Genomic DNA, 24,569 nt, shown 5'->3' with positions numbered 1-24,569 from the left:
TAAAACTCAAAATGGATAAAGGACTTAAACGTAAGATGGGAAACCATAAATATTTTAGAAGAAGCCATAGGCAGCAAAATAGCAGACATTTGTTTTGGCAATATCTTTACTGATACAGCTCCTAGGGCAATGGAAACAAAGGAAAAAATAAACAAATGGGACTACATCAAAATAAAAAGCTTCTTCACAGAAAAAAGAACCATCAACAGATCAATAAGAAAGCCAACTGAATGGGAGAACATATTTGCCAATGTTATATCCGATAAGGGCCTAATCTCCAAAACTTATAGGGAACTCATACAACTTAATAAAAGGAAGGTAAACAATCCAATCAAAAAATGGGCAAAGAACCTAACTAGACACTTTTCAAAAGAGGACATACAGAATGCCAAGGGACATATGAAAACATGCTCAAAGTCACTAATCATCTGAGACATGCAAATCAAAACGACAATGAGGTACCATCTCACACCTGTTAGAATGGCTATCATCAACAAATCAACAAACGACAAGTGCTGGAGAGGATGTGGAGAAAAAGGAACCCTCTTGCACTGCTGGTGGGAATGCAGACTGGTGCAGCCACTGTGGAAAACAGTTTGGAGTTTCCTCAAAAAGTTAAAAATGTAACTTCATTTGACCCAGTGATCCCACTTCTAGGAATATATCCCAAGAAACCAGAAACACCAATCAGAAAGGATATGTGCACTCCTATGTTCATAGCAGCACAATTCACCATAGCTAAGATTTGGAAACAGCCTGAGTGCCCATCAGCAGATGAGTGGGTTAGAAAACTGTGGTACATCTGCACAATGGAATACTATGCTGCTGTAAAAAAGAAGGAATTCTTACCATTTGCAACAGCATGGATGGAACTGGAGAGCATCATGCTAAGCAAAATAAGCCAGTCAGAGAAAGATAAATATCACATGATCTCACTCATTTGTGGAATATAATGAACAACATAAACTGATGAACAAAAATAGAACCAGAGCCATAGAAACATTGAACATACTGTCCAACCTATGAGGGAAGGCAGGGGGTGAGAGATCAACCAAAGGACTTGTATGCATGCATATGAGCATAGCCAATGGACACAGACGGTGGGGGGTGGGGGTGGGGGTTTAGGGCATGTGCTGGGAGGTGGGAGCAGCTGGGGAGAGGTCAATGGGGGAAAAAGAGACTCATGTAATACTTTAAACAATAAAGAATTTAAATTTAAAAAAAGGAGTGAAAGCATAATTGTAAATGCACTAAATATATTTGTTCATCATTGACTAACCTGAAAAACATACTCATTCTATTGTTGATTTAGATTTCCATATATCTTGATTATGTTAGGTAAGGTTATTATATACTCTGTAATTTAAATATTTTTAAAAGACTATCATATGAAAGGTAGAATAAAACAATTCAAAATCTATTCAATTTTTTTAAAAATATTTATTATTTATTATTGAAAATATTACATATGTCCCCTTTTTCCCCTGCATTGCCCCCATCTAGCCTGCCTCTGCTCTTCCCCTCTACCTGCTCCCTGTCCCGGGCCTTCACTACCCTATTGTTTGTGTGTAGGGGTGTGCATATATGCACACAAATTCTTTGGTTGACCTCTTCCAACCCACCCACCCGCACACCCTAACCTTCTCTCTGAGTTTCAGCAGTCTGTTTCATGCTTCTATGTCTCAAGAAATAATCTAAATTTAAATAATTAAAGAAATGAAATAATAAAAATTTGCATAAGAAGCACACATTCAATGAATTATAATAAAAGTACCAACATTATTATGTGATAATAGTCCGCAAAGCAGGAAATATTTGTAGATTTTGTAAATAAGATTAATTACATGTAGGAGAGCTATACTAGAGAGTAGGAAGATAAAATGATATGTCTGAAATATGATATGACTGAAAACTCAAGTCTCAGAATAACTGAATTTCAACTTTCAAATATTGTTGCTATTTCTGTTTTATTGAAAATTGAAACATTTAATGGAAGGAATATAATATTAGTAATTATTGATGAAGTAGTTGGTTCCATATGTAATTTTATTAAATACTCGGGACAATGAAGGTGGGAAGAATCCAGTCAATGATCAGCATGTGGTGCAGAATAAAGTAGGTGAGCTACTCAGTGAAACAGTGAACCACCTCTGAGACCAGCCTGATCATTCTGCTGTAGGCCTCCAGGGCCAGTAACCGATGTGAGGGGTGGGGGGAGGGGAGGGCGTGAGAGCATAGCTGCTGGGTGCACAGACAACATTAATGCCTTTGTGAACATCCATTTGGCCAAGGGCCCCTATATGGACCACTGAGGGCATTGTATGTATGAGTAGGGTGACCTGTTAGTGACAGAACATAAAGCCTGTTATGTTGCATCTCAGATGACTGGACCATCACCTCTTCAATCAGGTGCCACTTCAGAGGCAAGGGCAGGGGAAGTTTTATAAGGGGTTTTCCTTCAAAAACTATACCAGTAAATGTGGTTGTCTCCTTTTAGCAAGCCTGATCTCCCTTTCCTCCAGAATTCTACTAGGCCAACTACTGTTTACCTTCCGATTAATAATGCTTAATTTATCACTTCTTGGCCTTTTGGCTAAGATCAAGTGTAGTATCTGTTCTTATCAGTTTAATAATGCTTAATTTTTCTTTTTAATTTTTTATAATGAAGGTATAATTGACATATAACATTATTTAGTCCCAGGTGTAAAAGATAATTATTCAATATTTGTATATATTATGAAATGATCACCACAGTAAGTCTAGCTATCATCATCACTATACATATTACAACATTCTTTTTCCTTGCAATGAGTTTCATATATCTACTCTCTTAGTAACTTTCAAATATGCAACACAGTCATATTCACTATAGTCACCATGCTATACATTAAATTTTGTGAGTTATTTATTTTATAACTCTAAATTTGTACCTCTTAACCTGCTTAGCTTTAATATTGATATTAATTGATTATGTTGGTAATTGCCAAGAGATTTCTATGAGTGCATAATCAATGAGCCTATTGTAAAGAATATGTGTCCCATTCCTCCACGGAACATTGATCCCTCTCCTTTGGAATCGTGCACTGATAAACACTTTGCTGTAGCTGAATCTGTGTATATGTAGTTTTATGTGTATGTGTCTGTGTCAGTCCCATGAGAGAAAGAGAAAGAGAAAGGTTGGAAATTTATAAGAAAGGGAGAGAATAGGAGAGCGATCATTGATGCATTCTAATCAGACACACATTTGTACAAACTCACACATTCTTTAAGAAAGATCTATGTATATGGAGAAATAATGGAAATAAAAGCTGGAATTTACATTTTCAATTAAAACTATAGTTCTGAAATTTTATTTAAGCATCCTACCTGGGATAACTTGATATATTAAATCAAAATATGTTAAATTTAAAGCATTTTCTACACATGTAATATATAACAATCATTACAAATCATAAATGGTGAATAATAATGCACAGGAAAAACATATGGATATTTACACATTATTTTCTATGGCTAGTATCATGTGATATTATGACTTTTGTTGCTTAAGACTTTATACCTTTATTTTCCTAGGCAAGATTTTATTATAATAGGCTTCATTTTTGAGGACTCAGTAAAGATGCAGAATGGAAACAAAACCATATATATGTTTTTAAATTAATCTTATACTTATATAAATTTAAGGTAATTACCTTGTATGATATGTATACTTGAAAATTATAGGACATAATTACTTTAAAATATTCTAATTAGAAACTGTAGCCTTGAACCATCCTTTGAAAGGTCATTAAATATTCTATTTAGTTCAGAACAAACAATCAAATAATCCCAAAAATAGAGGCATCTTTTTCCTGGTAATTAAATTCCATAAAGCCTTCTTCACTTCCTTATTCCTGAGGCTGTAGATCAGAGGATTCAACATGGGGATCACCACCGTGTAGAACACGGAAGCCACTTTGTCCTGACCCAGGGAGTAGCTGGATGTTGGTCTCAGATAAGTATAGATGGCGGTGGAATAGAACAGAATTATGGCTGTCAGGTGAGAGGCACATGTTGAGAAAGCTTTGTGCCTGCCCTCCCCTGAATGCATATGAAATATGGAGAAGAGAACATAGCAGTAAGAGGTGAAGATGACCAGCAAAGTCCCAACCATATTAACTCCAGCAAAAGTAGAAATGATGTTTTCATTCAGGCGTGTGTCAGAACAGGAGAGCTTAAAGAGTGGAGGGCTATCACAGAAGAAGTGGTGGATGACATTGGAACTGCAGAATGGCAGGCTGCTTACATAACTTGTGTTCACCATGGAGTTCAAGAGTCCTGCTGCAAAAGCCCCTACTGCCATTTTCAGGCAGACTGTCCTGGTCATGACCAAGGGGTACAGGAGAGGGTTGCATATGGCCACATACCGGTCATAGGCCATTAAGCCAAAGAGGATGCATTCAGTTGTGGCCAAGGCGATAAAGAAGTACAGCTGCAGAAAGCAGCCAGCAAAGGAGATGGTTTTCTTCTCTGACAATAAATCCACCAGCATCTTTGGGGTGACAGTGGACGAATAACAAATGTCCACAAAGGACAGGTTAGCCAGGAAGAAATACATGGGTGTGTGGAGTCTGGAATCAGTCCTGATTAAGAGGATCATCCCAACATTCCCGCAAACTGTCAGTGTGTAAATGACAAAAAAGAGGAAAAAGAGGATAATCTGTAGCTCCAGGGTGTCTGCTAATCCCAGCAGGATGAACTCCGTCACCAAAGTATAATTAGTTCTAGTCATGTATAACAAATATAAATGTTTTTTATTTTTTTAAGCTTGTATTTATTTTCATGCTTTATTTTTAAAAAGTTTTACCAAAATAGTAGAAATGTTAATGAGAACATTCACACATGGGAAAAAATACCTGGGTTAATAAGGCATGGTAAAAAAGTGACTGAGCAAATGGAAAAATAGTGGAGAAATGGAGAAGCATTTCTTGTATTTAATCTGGTTGGAGGGCATTCAAATAACTGGTCTAAATCCACATCCTCCACTTAAGTTTCTTCAAGTTCATCATATGTTGTTCTCCTTCAACTTACATCCAAAATACAAAGGATACAAGTATTTCTGCTAAGTTTCTCCCAGTCTCTGAAAGGTATGTTAGTTTAACTCAAACATATTGTTCTTTTCTCAAGACCATTCTGCTTGTTCTTCAACTCCAAAATTCATGCATTGCCTCCCAGATTCCTTGTGTACCTCAAGCAACAGAAATAGTGACATTTCAAATAACCAATATTTTGACTTCTATCTATCTTTAAGAATTAGTTTGTACTGTTTTAAAAGTGAACTAAATATTTTTTCTTATTACAAAGTGCACTATCAAATTAATGTGTAGTAGCAGACCCAGTACCTGTCCACCTCAGTGAATAAAAGTATCAAATTCTCCGGAGCTTCCTTCCTTGGTCTTACTCATGTAGACTATTATTTTCTTTTATATTAGGAATTCTCAGTTGGAGCTAAAACAGAAAAAATCAAATTTTAAATGAAATGAAATGCAGTGACAATTATATCTATTTGTAAAAATTTGAGACTCCTTCTGAGTAGGTACACGTTGCTGCACTTTTATTTTGTTTTTCTGGACGAGAATTGGGTGACCATGGGGACTAGATTGTAGGAGTTAATTGCGAAGCCAATCCTCTAAAGGCAGAAACTCTGTCTCAACATAAAATAAAATTAGCTCACATGAAGCTATGTGGAATCAAACATTGCATCATGAAGAGGTTCCTCATCTCTGTATTACCTTAAAGACTTTTTGTTTCCAATATAAAAATATTAATTGCCTATTTACATTATCTCTCTCTCATTCCCTTTCTCTCTCAGCTTATTTCAAATGGGTACATAACCCAAAACCAAATTATTATTCTTGGTGTTACCACTGTGATACTATGAGGATCAATATTTTAAAGCCTTTCCACTGAATGAAGGTATTGGAACATGTAGGAACACATGCTCCATTAAGCAAGGTGGGAAACTCAGCCTGCTGAATTATTTTTAAGAATCGCTGTTCATATATTTTAAAGCATAATGGTTTCTAATGATTTTAGCATTAGCTATGTTATTCAATACTTTGTTTTTTTCTCCAATGCTAAAAATGGCCTTCCAAGATTGCTTTGTTTGTTGCATAAGTCATTAGCCAAATATTGTTCTGTTTTGTTGTTGTTGAAATAATCATTGCCACACATGCATAACTGCAGCCTCTTTAGCTGATAGCAATCCCTTTAACTTGTGTATAACTTTAAGAACTACACATGCTTTCACAGTTATATATTAACATGTTAGAGGAGTTATTTACTTGAGACAATTTTTATAGCTGAGGTATAAAAAAGGTAAATGTTTTTAGGTGTAATTTTGCCTTGGCATTGGCTCTCTGTTCAATATTTTGAAGATTAAAATATGATAATTCATATTGCAGATTAAGAAAAACTAAACAAATTTACATAACAATGTAATTTAAAATGACTTATTTCAGTAATAAAACAAGTTTAATCTAGAAAAAAAAAAAAAAAAACAAATTATTATTCTTACCTTTACCAGTATGTGTGTGTGTAGGGAGGTAGGGTTTGGGGGGTTGGGTGGGTCTCTTTCTTTGTCTGAGTAAGTTTAACTTTCAATCTAAGTCTGTTCTTCAGTGAAATTAATGAGGAGAAACTAAGTCCATTGTACAGTGTTTTAAAAAATTATGTTGTGAATAAATAGGACAATGGATAGGAAGTTCACATTGCTTTTTTATGATTTCGGAATTGTGTTCGCTTCTTGCAATTATTGTCTGTGATTCTTATCCTTGAAGGGGACGATAGCACCAATTTTCAAGACCTCCAGATGCAAGTGAAACAAGGTTGAATAAAGCACATTGAGTGCCTATATGCAGAGAGAGTCTATGTGCAGAGAGAACTCCTAATGCAGCAAGTTTTGTATTACATCTTTTCATTTAAATTCTCAGTTAATTTTCTACACCAGTTTCTGAGGGAGGCATTATTATTTAAAACTTTTTAGAGATGAATAAAGCATGACTTCGAGCTATTAAATTACTTTGCAATAGATAAAATCTTAGAAAGTAGGAGAATTGAGTTGTTTTTCAACAGAAAGCATTAATAACCAGCTACTTAATTTTCCTGTCTAGTTTCATCTCAGTTACTGAGAAGAATATATATATATATATATATATATATATATATATATATATACACATATATATATAAAACATATGCACACATATATATGAATATATGTATATAAATGTGTACATATGTGGGTTTTTTTGTGTGTATGTGTGTATCTTCTAGGAAATTACATCTTCTAATCATTGGAGCAAGTGTAATCTTATGCTTCTACAGAAAGATCTGTAACATGAAAGATACTGCTAAAAAGTTGACTTGTAAAAATCCCATCATTGTGCCATTAAAAATTATAATATGATTGACATCTGTGTAATTTTCTATCTATCCATCTATGTATCTTTCCATCTATATGTCTTTTTTTTCTGATTATCTTATGAGGTAATGCAGATATTGACATCACAGAAGGTGCATAAGAGATAAATTCTAGTCTGACAATTGTAGTCTTTTAACTGAGTATAAATTCAGTATTAATTAAAGGGACTTTAGAGTTTATGAGATGTAGGGTAAGTTCTATATTTTTACATACTCCATTATTACAAAAAAACCTACGTAAAATGGAGTTAGAAAGCATAATTGTAAATGAGCTAGATATCTGTTAATTATTGACTTACCTGACAAAGATACATTTTTTTGTTGGTTCAGATTTCCACATATTTTGATTTTGTAAGATTGTTGTATACTCTAATTTAAATATTTTGGGGGGAGTTACAATGAGTCTTTTATTTATTTTTCTTTTTTTCTTTATTTTACTTTATTTTTTCATCACTATCCTCCATAGCTTCTTTCACCTCTATCCTCCCCTCCAATCATCACACTGTAGTCCATGTCCATGAGTTCTTTTTTGCTTTTCTGCTCAATTCCGTCCCTCCTCCATCCCCCGCCCCCCCCCCCCCCCCAACTAGAGCTCTCTGCTAGCTCTCTATGAGTCTGTATCTATTTCTCTTGTTAGTTCAATTTGTTCATTAAATTCCACACATGAGTGGAACCATATGTACTTATCTTTCTCTGACTGGCTTATTTCACTTAGCATAATGTTATCCAGGTCCATACACACTATCACAAAGGGTAAAATTTTATCCCATTTTATGGCTGTGTAGTATTCCATGTGTAAATGTAACTGTTTTATCCACTCATCTACTGATGGACAGTTGGCTGCTTTTAAATCTTGGCTATTGTAAATCTTGACTACAATGAACATAGGGGTGTATATATTCTTTCAAATTAGTGTTTGGGGTTTTTGGATAAATTTCGAGAGGTGGAATCACTGGGTCATCAGGCAGTTCCATTTTTAATTTTTTGAGGTAACTCCAGACTGTTTTTCACAGGGGCTGCACCAATCTGCATTCCCACCAGCATTGCACAAGGGTTTCCTTTTCTCTACATCTTCACCAACACTTGTTGTTTGTTTATTTATTTATTACAAGAGGCCTGGTGCACAAAATTTGTGCACTCGGGGGGGCAGTCCCTCAGCCCGGCCTACGCCCTCTCATAGTCTGGGAGCCTGGCATCTGGCTGAGTGGTGCTCCCCCTGTGGGAGTGCACTGACCACCAGGGGGAAGCTCCTGCATTGAGTGGGACTAAGCCAAAACCAGCTCTTGAACATCCCCCAAGGGATCCCATATTTTGAGAGGGCACAGACCAGGCCAAGGGACCCCCTGGTGAACGATCAGGGCCAAAGAGGGACACAGGAGGTTGGCCAGCCAGGGAGGGGCTGTACGAGGGCTCCAGGGTATGGCTGGCCCATCTCACTCAGTCCTGATTGGCTGGATCCCAGAAGCAAGCTAACCTACTGGTTAAAGTGTCTGCTCCCTTGTGGTCAGTGCATGTAATAGCAAGCAGTTGAATGGCCTAAACATATCATTAGCATATTATGCTTTGATTGATTGGATAGAAGACCGATGACCAGACACTTAGCATATTAGGCTTTTATTATATAGGATAGCCATTTTGACAGGTGTGAGGTGATATCTCATTGTGGTTTTAATTTGCAATTTTGATGCTTAATGATACTGAGCATATTTTCATATTTCTATTGGCCATTTGTATGTTCTCTTTGAAGAAGTGACTATTCAGTGCCTTTACCCATTTTTTTAATTGGATTGATTGAATTTTGTTGTTGAGTTGTATAAGTTCTTTATAAATTTTGTATATTAACCCCTTATCATATATATTGGCGAATATGTTCTTCATTCAGTGGGTTGTCTTTTCATTTTGTTGATGATTTCCTTTCCTGTACAAAAACTTTTCTAATTTGTTGAAGTTCCATTTGTTTATTTTTTTTCTTTTGATTCTCTTGCCCTAGGAGATATGTCAGAAAAAATATTGCTATAGAGACGATAATATGAAAGGTAGAATATAGTGCTTACTTATAAAACTCTGCTCAGCTACATTAACAGGACATATTAACAATGGAATAGAAATTTTCAGTTACTTGTTTATATTTTTCTTCATTTTAAATAACTAATGAAAATGTTGGAGTACAAACTTTTAGAATTATTGACTAAGTTAATAGAACAATGACTGCCATATTTTAGGCATTTGATTAATATTGTGGGTAAATCCTATCTAATAAAAGAGAAAAATGGTAATTGGCGTACGACGATACCCTTTTCATTGGCTAATCAGGGCTATATGCAAATTAACTGCCAACTAAGATTGGCAGTTAGCTGCCAACTAAGATTAGCAGTTAACTGCCAACTAAGATTAGCAGTTAACTGCCAACAAGATGGTGGTTAATTTGCATATGTAGGCACAACGCAGGGAGGCGAAAGGGAAAGCAGGAAGAAGCCCCCTGCCAAGGACAATCAGGCGACTTTGCCTCCCTGGCCAGTGATAGCAGGAAGTAGGGGTGGAGCCAGCGATGGGAGCTGGGCACGGTCAAAGGTCGAAGCTGGCAGTCCTGGGGCGGAGCCTGCAACCACGGGGAGCTGGGGGTCCTCTGCCGGAGGCCTCAGGCCTGGTCAAGGGGCCGATCCGGTGATTGGTGATCGGAGGGTGATGAGGGTCAACTCTTCTGGCCGAGGCATCAGGCCTGGGTAGGGGGCGGAGCCGGGGATTGGAGGGATATGATGGTCCCCTTGCCCAGGCCTGAAGCCTGGGTCAGAGGCGTCAGGCTTGGGCGGGGGGTGGAGCAAGCGATCAGAGGGAGATGGGGGTCCCCTGCCCAGGCATGATTCCTGGGCCAGAGGCCTCAGGCCTGGGCGGGGGCCAGAGCCAGTGATCGGGGGAGATGGGGGTCCCCTGTCCAAGCCTGACACCTCTGGCGGAGGCGTCAGGCCTGGGCAAGGGGCCGATCCTGCGATTGGAGGGTGATGGGGGTCAACGCCTGAGGGCTCCCAGTATGTGAGAGGGGGCAGGCTGGGCTGAGGGACACTCCCCCCCCACACACACACCCAGTGCACGAATTTCGTGCACCGGGCCCCTAGTGAATGAATAAACAAATATATTTAATTATGTTTTAAAATTTAAATTAAAATTTTTAATCCAGTTTCAAAATTATATGATTTTATTATTCATTACTTTTAACATTGTGAACATTTTTATGTATATTACTAGGGGCCCAGTGCACGAATTCATGCACCAGTGGGGTCCCTCAGCCTGGCCTGCGGGACTGGGCCAAAACCAGCTCTCCAATATCCCTTGAGGGGTCTTGGATTGCGAGAGGGCACAGGCCAGGCTGAGGGTCCCCACTGGTGCACAATAGGGGCTGGGGAGGGATGTGGGAGATTGGCCAGCTGGGGAGGGAATGCAGGAGGGCTCCAGGGCATGTCCAGCCCATATTGCTCAGTCCTGAACAGCCAGACCCCAGCAGCAAGCTAACCTTCCATTTGGAGCATCTTCCCCCTGGTGGTCAGTGCATATCATAACGACTGGTCAACTATCTGCCCCCTGGTGGTCAGTGCCCGTCATAGTGAGTGGTCAACTATCTGCCACCTGGTCGTCAGTGCACATCATAGTGAGTGGTTGAGCAGCCTTAGTATATCATTAGCATATTGTGCTTTGATTGGTTGAATGGACGACTGGATGATTGGACACTTAGCATATTAGGCTTTTATTATATAGGATTTATCTAAGGATTGACTTCAGGATGTTAATATTTCACTTGTGTAAGTTTATTTAAGGTAATAAAAAAATGCATGCAAGAAATAAATAAAAATATATGATAAGTGGGTTTTTTATTTCATAATTTCTAAATGCACATGTGGGTTGCCTTTTTACACAGAAAAATGAGTAATATGAATAATATGTTGATGAATTAACTGTAATGTCTACGAGTTCTCTTGAGATTCAATAGGAAATAGCATAATTAAGAAATATTCTGATGCTGAGCCATATATTTTTCCCAACATAAAAGGAAGGAATTTTCAATTTTCAAAGGGATTAATTACATTAAAGTAAAAGAAGTTAGGGAGAATATTCATATCTTTGTCATGTATTCATCAATTTTCTCTAAGATAATCACTGTTTATGGTACTTTTCCCTTCATTAACAATTGTTCTGTACTCTCTTTTAATTTAAGCTAAAAACATTCTCCAAAGATTTTTTATAATGAGGCCCATTGGGAATTCACTTTGAATGATGAGTCTGTCTCAAAACGTGATGATATTAGCATTACAAATTTGAGGATAGTGAACAATCACTTTTAATGTTAGGTCATTTTTTGCAATTTAATGTTTAAAGTTTCTGACCTTGTTGCTTGAATTTTTGTTCTAAAAATTTATCATTGAAAATGTTTTTTTCTATGTTTCTTTATGTCAATAATGAAACAGGGTAAACCAAAGAATTTCAATTTGTATTTAAGACTAAGAAAGATTAGAGATATTTACTTTAAGATTATGTAAAACAATGATGTCTAATGTTGCTAATTGTTGGTAGAAAATCAATGGAGGGTGCAGCTAGAGGAGGAAAGAAAAACAAAATAAAAATTTAAAACTATAAGGAATGAACTCATGTAAAAGAGTAAAATAAAAATTATGAGAATTAATAAAATAGCTTGTCTGGATTGCCAAATAAAAGATGAAAATTAGTTGCATTTTTTCATCACTGCAGAAAATATTTAGAATTCAATGTTTAAAAGGATAATAGCAATCATATACAAGGTCCTCAGGAAAATAGATCTAGCAATAAAAACTCATAACTTATGGAGATTATAAAACATCATTAAAATATTTTTAATAAATAACACAAATAGTTACACTATGTTTATGAGATGAGTCCAAATTTCAAAGATATGTTCTACAAAACTGGTCTCTAAATACAACACAATTATATACACAGCTTTATTAATGTTTTAAAGGTGAAAATGTTATTCCCAGATTTCAAGATCCCCAATAAAACCACACCAGGGAGCCGGTCAGTCCGATGCAAAATCAGAGGGTCCTTTTATTCAAGCCTGGAACTTGGTCCCCCCCCCCCCCGCCTCCATTACTGGATGCAAGAGAGAGCCCCGAGTTCCAAGGGAACAAAGAATTTATAGGGCTTGGGGTCAGGGGGTGGGGGCACACTCTGACCACTGATTTGGCCGATTCCGGTTGGTTGAGTGAGGGCCGGGGGCTAGTGACGCAAGGGCAGGGTGCAGCTAGTGTCTGGTTACACAAAGACAGGGGGGTGGCTAGCAGACTCTTGGCCTTGGGCTAGTTTTCCCCTGCTTTCCCATGGGCTGAGATAAGGGCAGGCTGAGTAACTGATACATTCTGCGGCTTCTTCTTGGAAGAGGGGATAAGGACACAGCTACCACTCCTGTTCTGTCCTTTCAAAAACTGAGGGTAACATTTTTGTGGAATTGTTCTTACATGCTGTTGTGTCTGCTCTAACTTCTGGGAACCCTATGAATGAGTGGTTTCCATGCAGTCCTAACCTCAACAGCCCTGCTCAGTGGAGATTCATGCCTATGGCTTTCTTTGTGGAATCAATACCTGTCATATTTGGTATTCCTCTTTTTCCACTGCCTTCTATAGTTTCCAGTATTATTTTCTTTTCTCAAGAACCCTGCCTTCTCCCAATGTGCCTGCAGTAGGACAGCCTCAGGTTTGTCATTTTGTCTCCAGAATGTTTCAGGCTTAATTGATTTAGGATCCACTTGTTCATCTTCCTGGAGGCCCAAGGTACCCATAGAGCACTCCTCCAAAGCCGTATTTCAAATGAATATTTTTTTTTCTTATCAGCCTTCTTCACTGTCCAACTTTCACATCTCAACATAGTAATTGGGAATTATGTGGGTTAACCCAGAACAAAACATGAAAAAAATGTAGGAGTTATTAATGTCATTATATGAAGGAAAGGCTACCAATGAAGAAAGTGTAAGTTTGAGTAATGAATAGAGTGTAGAGATTGTCAACACACTAATGAAAATTTAACATATATTATACAGTGCCATTCAGAATGAATGGAGAACACATATTAAAAAAAAAATAAGCAGTGGTGGAAAATCAGCTGTTTTCATTCAATAAAGAAAAGATCTCTACCTACTACATTGTCAAAAAATAAAAATCTCAGATGTGCTAAAGATTTAAATATCTGTCATCCACACTATTTTGGAAAAAAGAAGTTAAATTTCTGCCTATAACAAGTGTTTCAAGGAAATGGAACCTGAGGTCTTCTGTGCTATTGTTGAGAGTATAAATATAAACAAGAAATTGAGAAAACAGTTTGTTTTATTTTAAAGTTGAACATATGTATATATATACAAGTAATGCCACATCCTAAGATACAGCTGATGAATTCTTGTAGTTGTGCATTGAGTGACATGGAAAGTAACATTCATATCACTATTGGTCATAATAGAAGATAACAATTTAATTATGACACATTAAAGAAAGAGAATACTACAAAATTGTGAAATTAAAGAGTGCAGGAATACATATGAATACAGTAGAATGTTAGAAACACAATATTGAAGAAAAACACAAACAATACAGAAGGTAAACTGTGTATGATATATTCCTAACATTAAAAAGTAGGTTTTAAAAATACGGTTTTAGGAATATAGATAAATTAATTTTTAAAAGTTAAACTAGGGAATAATGAAAAATACAGAAGAGTGGTTATCACTGTCAAGGATGCAGGGTAATTGAATGATCACAGAGAACTTTCAATTATAGCAATAATGACTTTTTAAAAATTTATTTTAGGAGGTGAGTTTATTTGTCCTCACTTACTTTGTTTTCTGATTCACATATTTACTTTATATTTCTTGAATTAACTGAAATTTATGTTTTACATAATACAATAATAAAAAATTAAAGCAAAAATAGTAGGGAAAAAATTTTTAACTTTGTGCTTGTGTTCGAGATTCCCAAGACCACCATCAGCTTCAATGATTGACCAGGGCTCACAAAATTCAGAAGAGCTTTTATATGTATGGTTATATTTTATTACAGTTAAAAAATAGATTAAAATTGGCAAAGGAAATAGATGTGTAGGGAAGTGTCCAAGAGAAGCCAGGCATAAGCCTCCATGACTTATGTCCCAGTAGAATCACAGACAGAACTGAATTCTCTGAGCATTCCTGGTTGGTGATGAAGGTTTTATTACAAATAAGCCTTATTTTTTAGGATGAGGTATCAACAACCAGAAATGCTTAATCAAGATCTGGTGTTCAGGGCTTTCCTGATGATCAGTACATAGACTTGGAGGACTCACATAACAGTTATTGGTTACTTAGTCTTCAACTGCTCCACCCTGATCAAACTAATACAGCCCAACCCAAAGCCCTGGAATACAAAAACAGGCATTCACTATGAGTCACATCATTAGCATAAACTGTTAGCTGTGGGCCCCAGGATACCAAGATGCTCTTAGCAGGTAGGATATTCCAAGATTTTAGAGGTTCTCTCAGGAGACAGTGAAGGTCCAGTCCTGAAGACCTTGGAATAGGCACAGTTTTGGTAGCCCAGGCTCACTGAGTTAACCTTTCCTGCACAGTCCCAGTATATGCACATATTTAGTGCAGGTCTCCATCTGTTAATAATATCATGGTTTTGGGTTGTTTATTTGCATCTACGCAGTTGTTGAATATTGATTCTTTGAGTTCATACAACTTGTTGGTTGACTTTTTTAACTTTGTGACATTCACAGGTTTTGAAATTAGTCTCTATTTGGACTTGCTTAATCACTAATGAAAATATTGACCAAAATAAACCCCAAAGGCATACATTTCAAACTTCTTTCATTAATTTTAATAAATTAATCACTCAAAAAACATTGAGTAAAGCAAAACATTGATTGATATCTGTATATTTAGGGAATGTGGTAACATTCAACATTTAAGTGAAACAAAAGGCTGGAAAATTAGAAAACCAGAAAGCAATAGAGATAGTACAGCAAAAGGCAACAAAATTTACATTCATAACAGAGGGTTTGATACATATTCTCAGATTTAAATAAACAAGAATGATAGAATCATACTCAATATAATAATTAAAAGTCTCAATATTTAACACTTTAATTTTTTAAGTTAAAGAAAAAATATTTGGAATGTCTCTTTCTACTTTTATGTTATATTGTGACTTTTGTTTCTAAATACTCAATACCTTTTTTTCCCTAAATAAATTTTGTTACAAATAAATCTTATTTTTAGGTTGCCTGTGAAGATACAAAATGGTTAAATGAAAGTTTCATGATCTTATACAAGTTACATGAATAATACAGAACATAATTACTTGGAAAATATTCTAATGAAAAACTGTAGGCTTGAACAGGCTTTGCAAGTTTATTAAATACTCTTCCAGATTTGATAAATTCACTGAAAAATCACAAAAATACAGGGATCCTTTTTCTGGTCATTACATTATACAAAGCCTTCTTTACATCCTTATTCCTGAGACTGTAGACCAGAGGGTTCAACATGGGGATCACTGCAGTGTAGAAAACAGAAACCACTTTGTCCTGACCCAGGGAGTAGCTGGATGTAGGTCTCAGATAAGTATATATGGAGGTAGAATAGAACAGAAATATAGCTGTCAGGTGAGAGGCACACGTTGAGAAAGCTTTGTGCCTGCCCTCCCCTGAATGCATACGAAAGATGGAATAGAGAATGTAGCAGTAAGAGGTGAGGATGACCAGCAAAACCCCCACCAGATTCACTCCAGCAAAAGTGGAAAAGATGCTTTCATTCAGGCGTGTGTCTGAACAGGAGAGCTTAAAGAGTGGAGGGCTGTCACAGAAGAAGTGGTGGATGACATTGGAACTGCAGAATGGCAGGCTGCTTACATAACTTGTGTTCACCATGGAGTTCAAGAGTCCCGCTGCAAAAGCCCCTACTGCCATTTTCAGGCAGACTGTCCTGGTCATGACCAAGGGGTACAGGAGAGGGTTGCATATGGCCACATACCGGTCATAGGCCATTAAGCCAAAGAGGATGCATTCAGTTGTGGCCAAGGCGATAAAGAAATACATCTGCATAAAGCAGCCAGCAAAGGAGATGGTTTTCTTCTCTGATAATAAATCCACTAGCATCTTTGGGGTGGTGTTAGAGGTACAACAAACATCCACAAAGGACAGGTTAGCCAGGAAGAAATACATGGGTGTGTGGAGTCTGGAATCAATCTTGATTAAGAGGATCATCCCAACATTCCCGAAAACTGTCAGTGTGTAAATGACAAAAAAGAGCACGAAGAGGATAATCTGCAGCTCCAGAGTTTCTGTTAATCCCAGCAGGATGAACTCCGTCACCAAAGTATAATTTGTTTTGGTCATTTGTAAGAAATATAGTTTGCTTAACTTATATCAGGAGTAGATATTTCCCTATCTAAAAGTTACAGGAAATAGTGGACATATTAATGACCTTATTCACGTATGGGGGGGAAAAACCACCCTTGGCTAATATAGCATAGTTAACAGAGTTACTGAAGAATGAGAAAAATTAGTGTAGAAATGGAGAAACATTTGAATATATGAAGCAATTGACTTTATTAAATCTCAAATAACTGCTCTCAATTCACATCCTCCACTAAGTTTCTTCAAATGCAACAGATGTTGTTCTCTTCCAGCCCACATACAAAGTGCAAAAGATACCAATGTTCCTGCCTTAGTCTCTCCCAGTCTCTGAAAGGTATGTATGCGCAATTAACACAAATCCATTTTTTTCTCAACTCCAAAATTCACACATTGCCTCCCAGAAATTTCTTGTGTACCCCAAGCATAAAAAATGGTGACATTTCAAATAACCAATATCTTGACATCTATTGTATATTAAAGACTGATTTGGTAGTGTTTTTAAAATGAATCAAATGATTGTTTGCTATGCAAAGTACACTATCATTAATATCAGGTAGTTGCATACACAGTACCTGTCCCCCGTAGTGAATAGCAGCATCAAATCCTCATGAGCTTCCTACCCCCGCTTCTTACTCCTGTAGACTATTATTTTCTTTTTTTTTATTAGGGGTTCTCAGTTAGAGCTTAAAAGTAAAAAAGAAAAAGATCACATTGTAAATGAAATGAAATGTGGTGAATATTTGAATTACCTTTTGGTAAAAATGTTAGCGTCCTTCTGAATGAATATATGTTGTTGCACTTTTATTGTGTTTTCCTGGAAGAGAATTGGGTGACCATGGGGACTATATTATGGGGTTTAACTGTGGAGTTAATCCTCTAAAGGCAGAAACTTTGTCTCAAAAGAAAATATAATCATATGCAGTCATATAGAATTAAATATTGCATCATAAGTGGTTCTTGATCTCTGTAGTTCCTTAAAGTCCTTTCTCAAAGTAAAAAAAAATATGGCTATTTACATTGCCTCTCTCTTTATATATATTTTTAGCCTATTTCAAAAGGGTCATAGCCAACTACCAAATTATTATTCTTCCCTTTACTCCAGTGTGTTTTTGTGGGAGAGATGGTCCCTTCCTTTGAGTCAGTTGAAACTTCAGTCCAACTCTACCCTTGAGTGAAATTAATATGAAGGAGGAACTAACTAAATACATTGTATGGTGTGTATTTTAAATATGCCCTGATCAAATAGAACAATGACTAAGAGAATGTGATTCCTTTTTTATGTTGGTTTATTGTAATTATTGTTTGTGATTCTTATCCTAGAAGGGGATGATAACACAGATTTTCTAGGTGTAAATACACAAGTAAAACCAGGTTGAATAAAGCACATTGTGTGTCCATATGCATTGAGAGTTTATTGGCAGACAGAATTTAGAATGCTTTGAGTTCTATATTACATGCTTCCACTTAAATTCTTAATTAATTTTCACGCCAGTCTTTGAGGGAGGCATTATTATTTTACACATTTTGCAAATGACTTCAAGCTATTAAATTACTTCCATCAATCAAGGAACTTATATGCATATACGCATAACCCAGGGACACAGACAATAGAGGGGTGAAGGTCTGCTGTGAGGGCGGGTGCAGGCTAGAAGAGGTCAATGGGGGAGAAGGGGAGACATATGTAATACTTGCAACAATAAAAATAAAAAATAAATAAATGACTTTACAATGGACAAATTCTTAGGAAGTGCAATAATTGATCTGAGCACAGTCTTCAACAAAAGCATTAATGCCCAGCTACCTAATTTTTCTGTCTAATTTCATTTTATCTCAGTTAGAAGATTTTAAATCTATAATATATATATACTAGAGGCCCAATGCACAAAATTTGTGCAAGGGACTAAGCCCGCCACCACTGCGGCAGCTGCCTCTGCCTTGGCCGCCACCTGCCACGGCTTTTCCGGAAGGGTCGTCCAGGAGGACATCCAGTCTAATTACCATATTATGCTTTTATTATTATAGATATACATATAAATATGTGTATATATAGAATTCATTTATACACATATACTATATGCACACACACATATTCATATATGTGTGTTCTAGTAAATCCAATCTTCCAAACATCACAGCAGGTTCTTGTGCTTCTAAAGAAAGATCTGTATGTAACATTATAAAATACTAGAGGCCTGGTGCACAAAAATTTGTGCACTGGCGGGAGGGGGGGTGTTGTCCCTCAGCCCCACTTGTGCCCTCTCACAGTCTGGGACCCCTCAGGAGATAACGACCTGCTGGCTTACGCCCGCTCCCGGGTGGCAGAGGGCAGGAACAATCCCTAGGTGCAGCCCCTGGTTGGGCTCAGTACAGGGCCGATTGGGGAGTTGGGGCGCCACCCCTTGTCATGCACAGAGTAGGGCGGATCAGGAGGTTGCGATGCCACCCCCAGTCATGCTCAGGGTAGGGCTGATTGGGGGGGGGGCACTGCCCCCTGTCACACTCAAGGCAGGGTCAATGGGGAGATTGGGGCGCCACCCCCTGTCACGCACAGATCAGGGCCAAACAGAGGCTTGGGGCGCTCCCCCTTGTCACACACAGAGCAGGGCGGATCAGGGAGTTGGGGCGCCATGCCCTGTCACCCACAGAGCAAGGCCGATCAGGGGCTTGGGGCACTCCCCCCTGTCACACTCAGGGCAGTGCCAATGGGGAGGTTGCGGCTCCACCCTGTCACACGCAGAACAGGGCTGATCAGGGGGTTGGGGAGCACCCCCCTAACAGGCACAGAGCAGGGCTGATCAAGGGGTTGGGGCGCCTTCCCCTGTCACGGACAGAGCAGGGAGGATAGGGAGGTTGTGGCCCCACCCCCTGTCACACACAGAGCCGCAGGGCAATCAGGGTGTTTGGGCACTGCCCCCTGTCAAGCTGCTCCAGAGGCCAGGAGGCCTCGTGGCTCTGCTGATCCCAGTGCTGGGAGGCCTCGCAGTTCCGCTTGACACAGGGGCAGTGAGGCCTCGCAGTTCCGCTGATCCCGGTGCAGGGAGGCCTCGCAGCTCTGCTGATCCCGGTGCTGGGAGGCATATTACCCTTTTACTATATAGAATAGAGGCCTGGTGCATGGGTGGGGGCTGGCTGGTTTGCCCTGAAGTGTGTCCTGGATCAGGGTGGGGGTCCCGCTTGGGTGTATGGCCAGCCTGGGTGAGGGGATGATGGCTGTGTGCAGCTGGTCACAGCCCCTTCAGGGTGGGGGTCCCCACTGGGGTGCCTGGCCAGTCTGGGTAAGGGGCTGAGGGCTGTTTTCAGGCTGACGGGTGACTGAAGCTCCCAACCTCTCCTTTTTTTCTTTTTTTTTTAATTCTGGGATTTATTTACCTTCTATGGCTGTCACTGGAACTGAGAGCCGGCTTTAGCTCTGTGGCTCGGCTCCAGCTCTGAGACCTTGGCTGCTGAAAGCAGGGATCTGGGTTTGTTTGGGTTCTATAATTGAAACTCTGTTGCAACTCCAGCTCGGCTGGATGGCTGAAAGCATGGAGCTTGTTTAGCTTCTATACTTGCAACATTGTTTCTTAGAGTGCAAGCTCAGAGCCCAGCAATGGCAGGCGGGGAACCTTGGCTTTCTCCATCACTGGAGCAAGCAAGCCTCCTGTTTGCTTCAGCTGCCTGGCTGCCAGCCGCCATCTTGGTTGGCAGTTAATTTGCATATCACCCTGATTAGCCAATGGGAAGCATGTCGGAGGTACAGTTAATTACCATGTTTGTCTATTATTAGATAGGATACTGCATGGGGTTGGTGTGGGAGATAGAAGAGGGTAAAGTGGGGATAAATGATGGTGGAAGGAGACTTGACCTGGGGTGGTGAACATATACCACAATGCACAGATGACATATTATAGAGTGTACACCTGAAACCTATCTAATTTTATTAACCAATGTCGCCCCAATAAGTTCAATAAAAAACTAGATGTGAGAATCTCACCATCGTGCTATTAAAAATTATTCCCTGATTGACATCTGTGTAAACTTTTCCTTTCATTATCTCATGAGGTAATGCAGATATTGACTTTCACAGAAAGTACATAGGAGATCAACTGTAGTGTTCTGGCAATTGTAGTCTCTTGATTTGTATCGAACAAAGGGACTTTACAGTTATGACATGCAGGGTAATTTCTACATTTTCACATTGCACTTACTCCATTATTACCAAAAGAAACTCTATGTAAAATGGAGTTAGAAACTAGAATTGTAAAGGTGCCAAATATCTTAGTTAATCTTGATTTACCTGACAAAGATACTCATTCTTTTGTTGATTATCATTTCCACATATCTTGGAAATATTAGGCAAGAATGTTGTATACTATGTAATTTAAATATTTTAAAAAGACTACAACATTAAAGGTAGAATGAAATGCTGGATTATACAAACCTACTTAATTGAATTAATAGGACATGTTAATAATAGAATTGTCATTTTCAGTTACTTGTTTATATTTTTTCTTTTTTTAAATGAGCTAACAAAATTTTTAGAGCATAAACTGATACTATTGTAATTAACCAGTCATTGATAATAGAATAGGAGCAACAAAAAAAATACAGACATTATAAGCATGTCATTTGGGTAACTTCACCTGGAATCCGCAACTTTTCACTCCCCAGGGAATCACCAGCCTATCCTCTGCAAAATGCTGGGGAAAGGGGAAAGAAAAGATAGACACATCCTCAATAAAATTAAAGTGACATAGGAAAGATACTTGCCCGTTAATTATACCTGGGAACAGAGATCATTGGCCAGAATGGGCATGGCCATTGCAAGCGTGAGAAGATTGGGAATACATAATCACTTAAACAAAGCAATGTGCTCTCTCTTGGCCGGCTTGTGTGGCTCAACAGTTGAGTGTTGACTTATGAACCAAGAGGTCACAGTTTGATTCCCAGTCCAGATTGTGGGCTGTGCAGGAGGCAGCCAATCAATGATTCTCTCTCATCATTGATGTTTCCATCTCTCTTCCTCTCCTTTCCTTTCTAAAATCAATTAAAAAAGAAGAAGAAATGTGCTCTTGATTCCTCTTGGCTCCTGGGACTCTCATTTTGCTCCTGCCTGTTTTTCCTCCACAGCCATGTGGCCCTCTGGACCCCACGCAATGGACTAATGGACTAAGCGGGGAAACAGAAATTAAGCTATCTTGGTGCTGGACTGTACCCAGCTCCAACATGGAAAGGAAACTCTGGACCTTGACTCTGAGTTTAGCTCTACTGAAGCCCCGGCTATGCTTCTTTTATGACTGGACTCAGGGAAATGCTTTGGAAACCCAGTAGTAAAATTCCACGGAAAAAAAGCTTTCCACTGAACTTCATCCTCCCGTGGAGGCCTTCAGAAATGCTTATTTTAGCAGTACCAAGAACCCACTTCTACAAGCAACCAGGGGAGATGAGCCCCTCTCCTATCCTGTAACATATGGCAACCCAGATGGGACAAGAAGACCAGGAGGATTGAAGCCTGGAAGGCATTGATTCACTGCTAGTCCCCTTCCAACTTGCTGTGCAGCCCACCTCTGGCCTGCAATGGGAAGGGAGAGCACCCGGACTGGGTTAAAACCTTGCCTCCCTAAGCTGGGATTTTATCACTCATTTGCCTCTCTCTCTCCTGTCCTGGCTCATTTTCTTACCTCAGCCTTGCACCACCTTTGGCATTGCCCGTCCTGGCTCAACCCCCTAGGCATGGGCCTGCTTCCTGGTGCCCAGTGCAGCTTCCGCAGCCTGAGCACTCAGGATCTGACATCATGGGCTGGGAGGGGCCAGCAACCTGGAGACTTCGGGCATGACTCAGTCCAGAGTGCAGATCCCAGCCAAGGCTGAGGTTGTGCAGCTCTGTGGGACCTGTGGCTGGGTTTGGGGGTGATGTGTGGTTGGTGTGATAGTAAAAACCTGGAAGCCAATTCCAGCATGACAGCAGGGCTGAATCTGGGAAAGGCTGATGGCATTTTCCCAAACCTGAATAGGATACATTAAATTGATTGCTTGCTGCCAGAAAGGCCTTTATATGTGTGGTTATGGTTTATTGCAGCTAGAAAATAGATTAAAATTAGCAAAGGAAAAAGATGTGTAGGGCAGTGTCCAGTAGAAACCAGTCCCAGTACAATCACACAGACAGAACGTAATGCTCCCAGCAGTGCTGTCTGACAACTTGGATGAAGTACCACCAACCAGAAATGCTTAATCAAGATTTGGTGTCCAGGGTTTTATTGAGGGTCAGTACATGGACATGGAGGGCTCGCATAACTCTCCCTGCCACCCTGAGTTTAAACTGATATGGTCTAGTCCAGTGATAGGCAGACTGTGGCTCGCGAGCCACATGAGGCTCTTTAGCCCCTTGAGTGTGGCTCTTCCACAAAATACCACGTGCGGGCGTGCACGTACAGTGTGATTAAAACTCCGTGGCCCATGCGCAGAAGTCAGTATTTTGTGGAAGAGCCACACTCAAGGGGCCAAAGAGCCGCATGTGGCTTGCGAGCCGCAGTTTGTCGAGCCACAGCTTGCCGACCACTGGCCAAAGCCCAGGAATATAAAACAGGCTTTCACCATGAATCACATCATTAGCATAAACTGTTACCTATGGGCCCCAGGATACAAAAATGCTCTTATCAGGTAGGATATCCCAAGGTTTCTGAGGTTCATCAGGAGCCATTCAAGGTCCAGTCCTGAAGACCCTTGGAATATGCACAGTTTAGGCAGCCCAGGCTGATTGAGTTAACCCTTTCCTGGGCAGTACCAGTATATGCAAATATTTAATGGAGGAATCCATCTATTCATGACATGTTTTATTGCTTATTTATTTGGATGTATGCAATTGTAGAATATTGTTTCTTTGAGTCCTTTCATCTTGTTGACTAACTTTTCCAACTTTGTAGCATTGACAGGTTCTGAAGTTATTTGGTCTTACTTAATCACTAATGAAAAAATTGACCAAAAAAACCTTAAAGGCATGTATTTCACACTTCTTTAATTCATTTTAATACATAAATTATTCAGAAAACATTGAGTAAAACAAAACATTGATTGATATCTGTATATTTAGGAAATAGTCATTCAAATGAAATAGAAAACTGTAAAATTTAAAAACCAGGAAGCAATAAAGATACCATAGCAAGGGGCAAAATAATGTACATTCATAAGGAAGGGTTTAATAAGTAGTCTCAGGTTCTAAAGAAAAAAAAGAAGATAAAATTACTTTCAATATAATAACTAGAAGTCTCAATATTTTTATAATGTAAGTTTCTTTTTTAAATTAAATAAAATATTTGGAATGTTTTCCATATAAATGCATTGAACAATAAGCAAGAAAATATAATTTTAAAAATATTACAAGAAATAATTTAACTTTACATAATTAAATAAATGGAATAAATACTCAATATTTACATAAGAAGCACATATTCGAGTAATTAAAATAAAATGCCATCATCATTAAGTTATAATAGTCTCCAAAGTAGGAAATGTTTGCACATTTTGTAAATGAGATTAATTACATGTAAGAGGGCTGTATTGGAGAGCAGACAGAGAACATGGTATGCCTGAAATATGGCATATCTAAAAATCCAAGTCTCAGAATAACTGGGTTGCATTGTCCAAATGTTGTTTCATTGAAAATGAAAACATTCAATGGAAGGAATATAATATTAGTATTTACTGGTGAAATGTCTTCGTTCCAT

The 24,569-nt window shown here is 38.7% G+C and overlaps 2 protein-coding genes and 1 pseudogene across 2 annotated transcripts; 1 reads left to right on the top strand and 2 right to left on the bottom strand.

Moving 5' to 3' along the window:
- Positions 1-2,573: 2,573 nt before the first annotated feature.
- On the top strand, positions 2,574-2,672 carry LOC132242484 (U2 spliceosomal RNA; annotated as a pseudogene).
- Positions 2,673-3,805: 1,133 nt separating this feature from the next.
- Positions 3,806-4,771, bottom strand: LOC132241938 (olfactory receptor 5F1-like). Its single transcript, XM_059710887.1, has one exon. The coding sequence runs from the start codon at positions 4,769-4,771 to the stop codon at positions 3,806-3,808; it is 966 nt and encodes a 321-aa protein (XP_059566870.1).
- An 11,129-nt stretch (positions 4,772-15,900) lies between these two features.
- On the bottom strand, positions 15,901-16,845 carry LOC132242287 (olfactory receptor 5F1-like). The gene has a single exon (XM_059711190.1). The coding sequence runs from the start codon at positions 16,843-16,845 to the stop codon at positions 15,901-15,903; it is 945 nt and encodes a 314-aa protein (XP_059567173.1).
- Between the last annotated feature and the right edge of the window lie 7,724 nt (positions 16,846-24,569).

Source organism: Myotis daubentonii, chromosome 9 (assembly GCF_963259705.1).
Source record: "Myotis daubentonii chromosome 9, mMyoDau2.1, whole genome shotgun sequence".
NCBI classification, from domain to species: domain Eukaryota; kingdom Metazoa; phylum Chordata; class Mammalia; order Chiroptera; family Vespertilionidae; genus Myotis; species Myotis daubentonii.
This window is presented reverse-complemented; position numbering and strand designations above follow the sequence as displayed.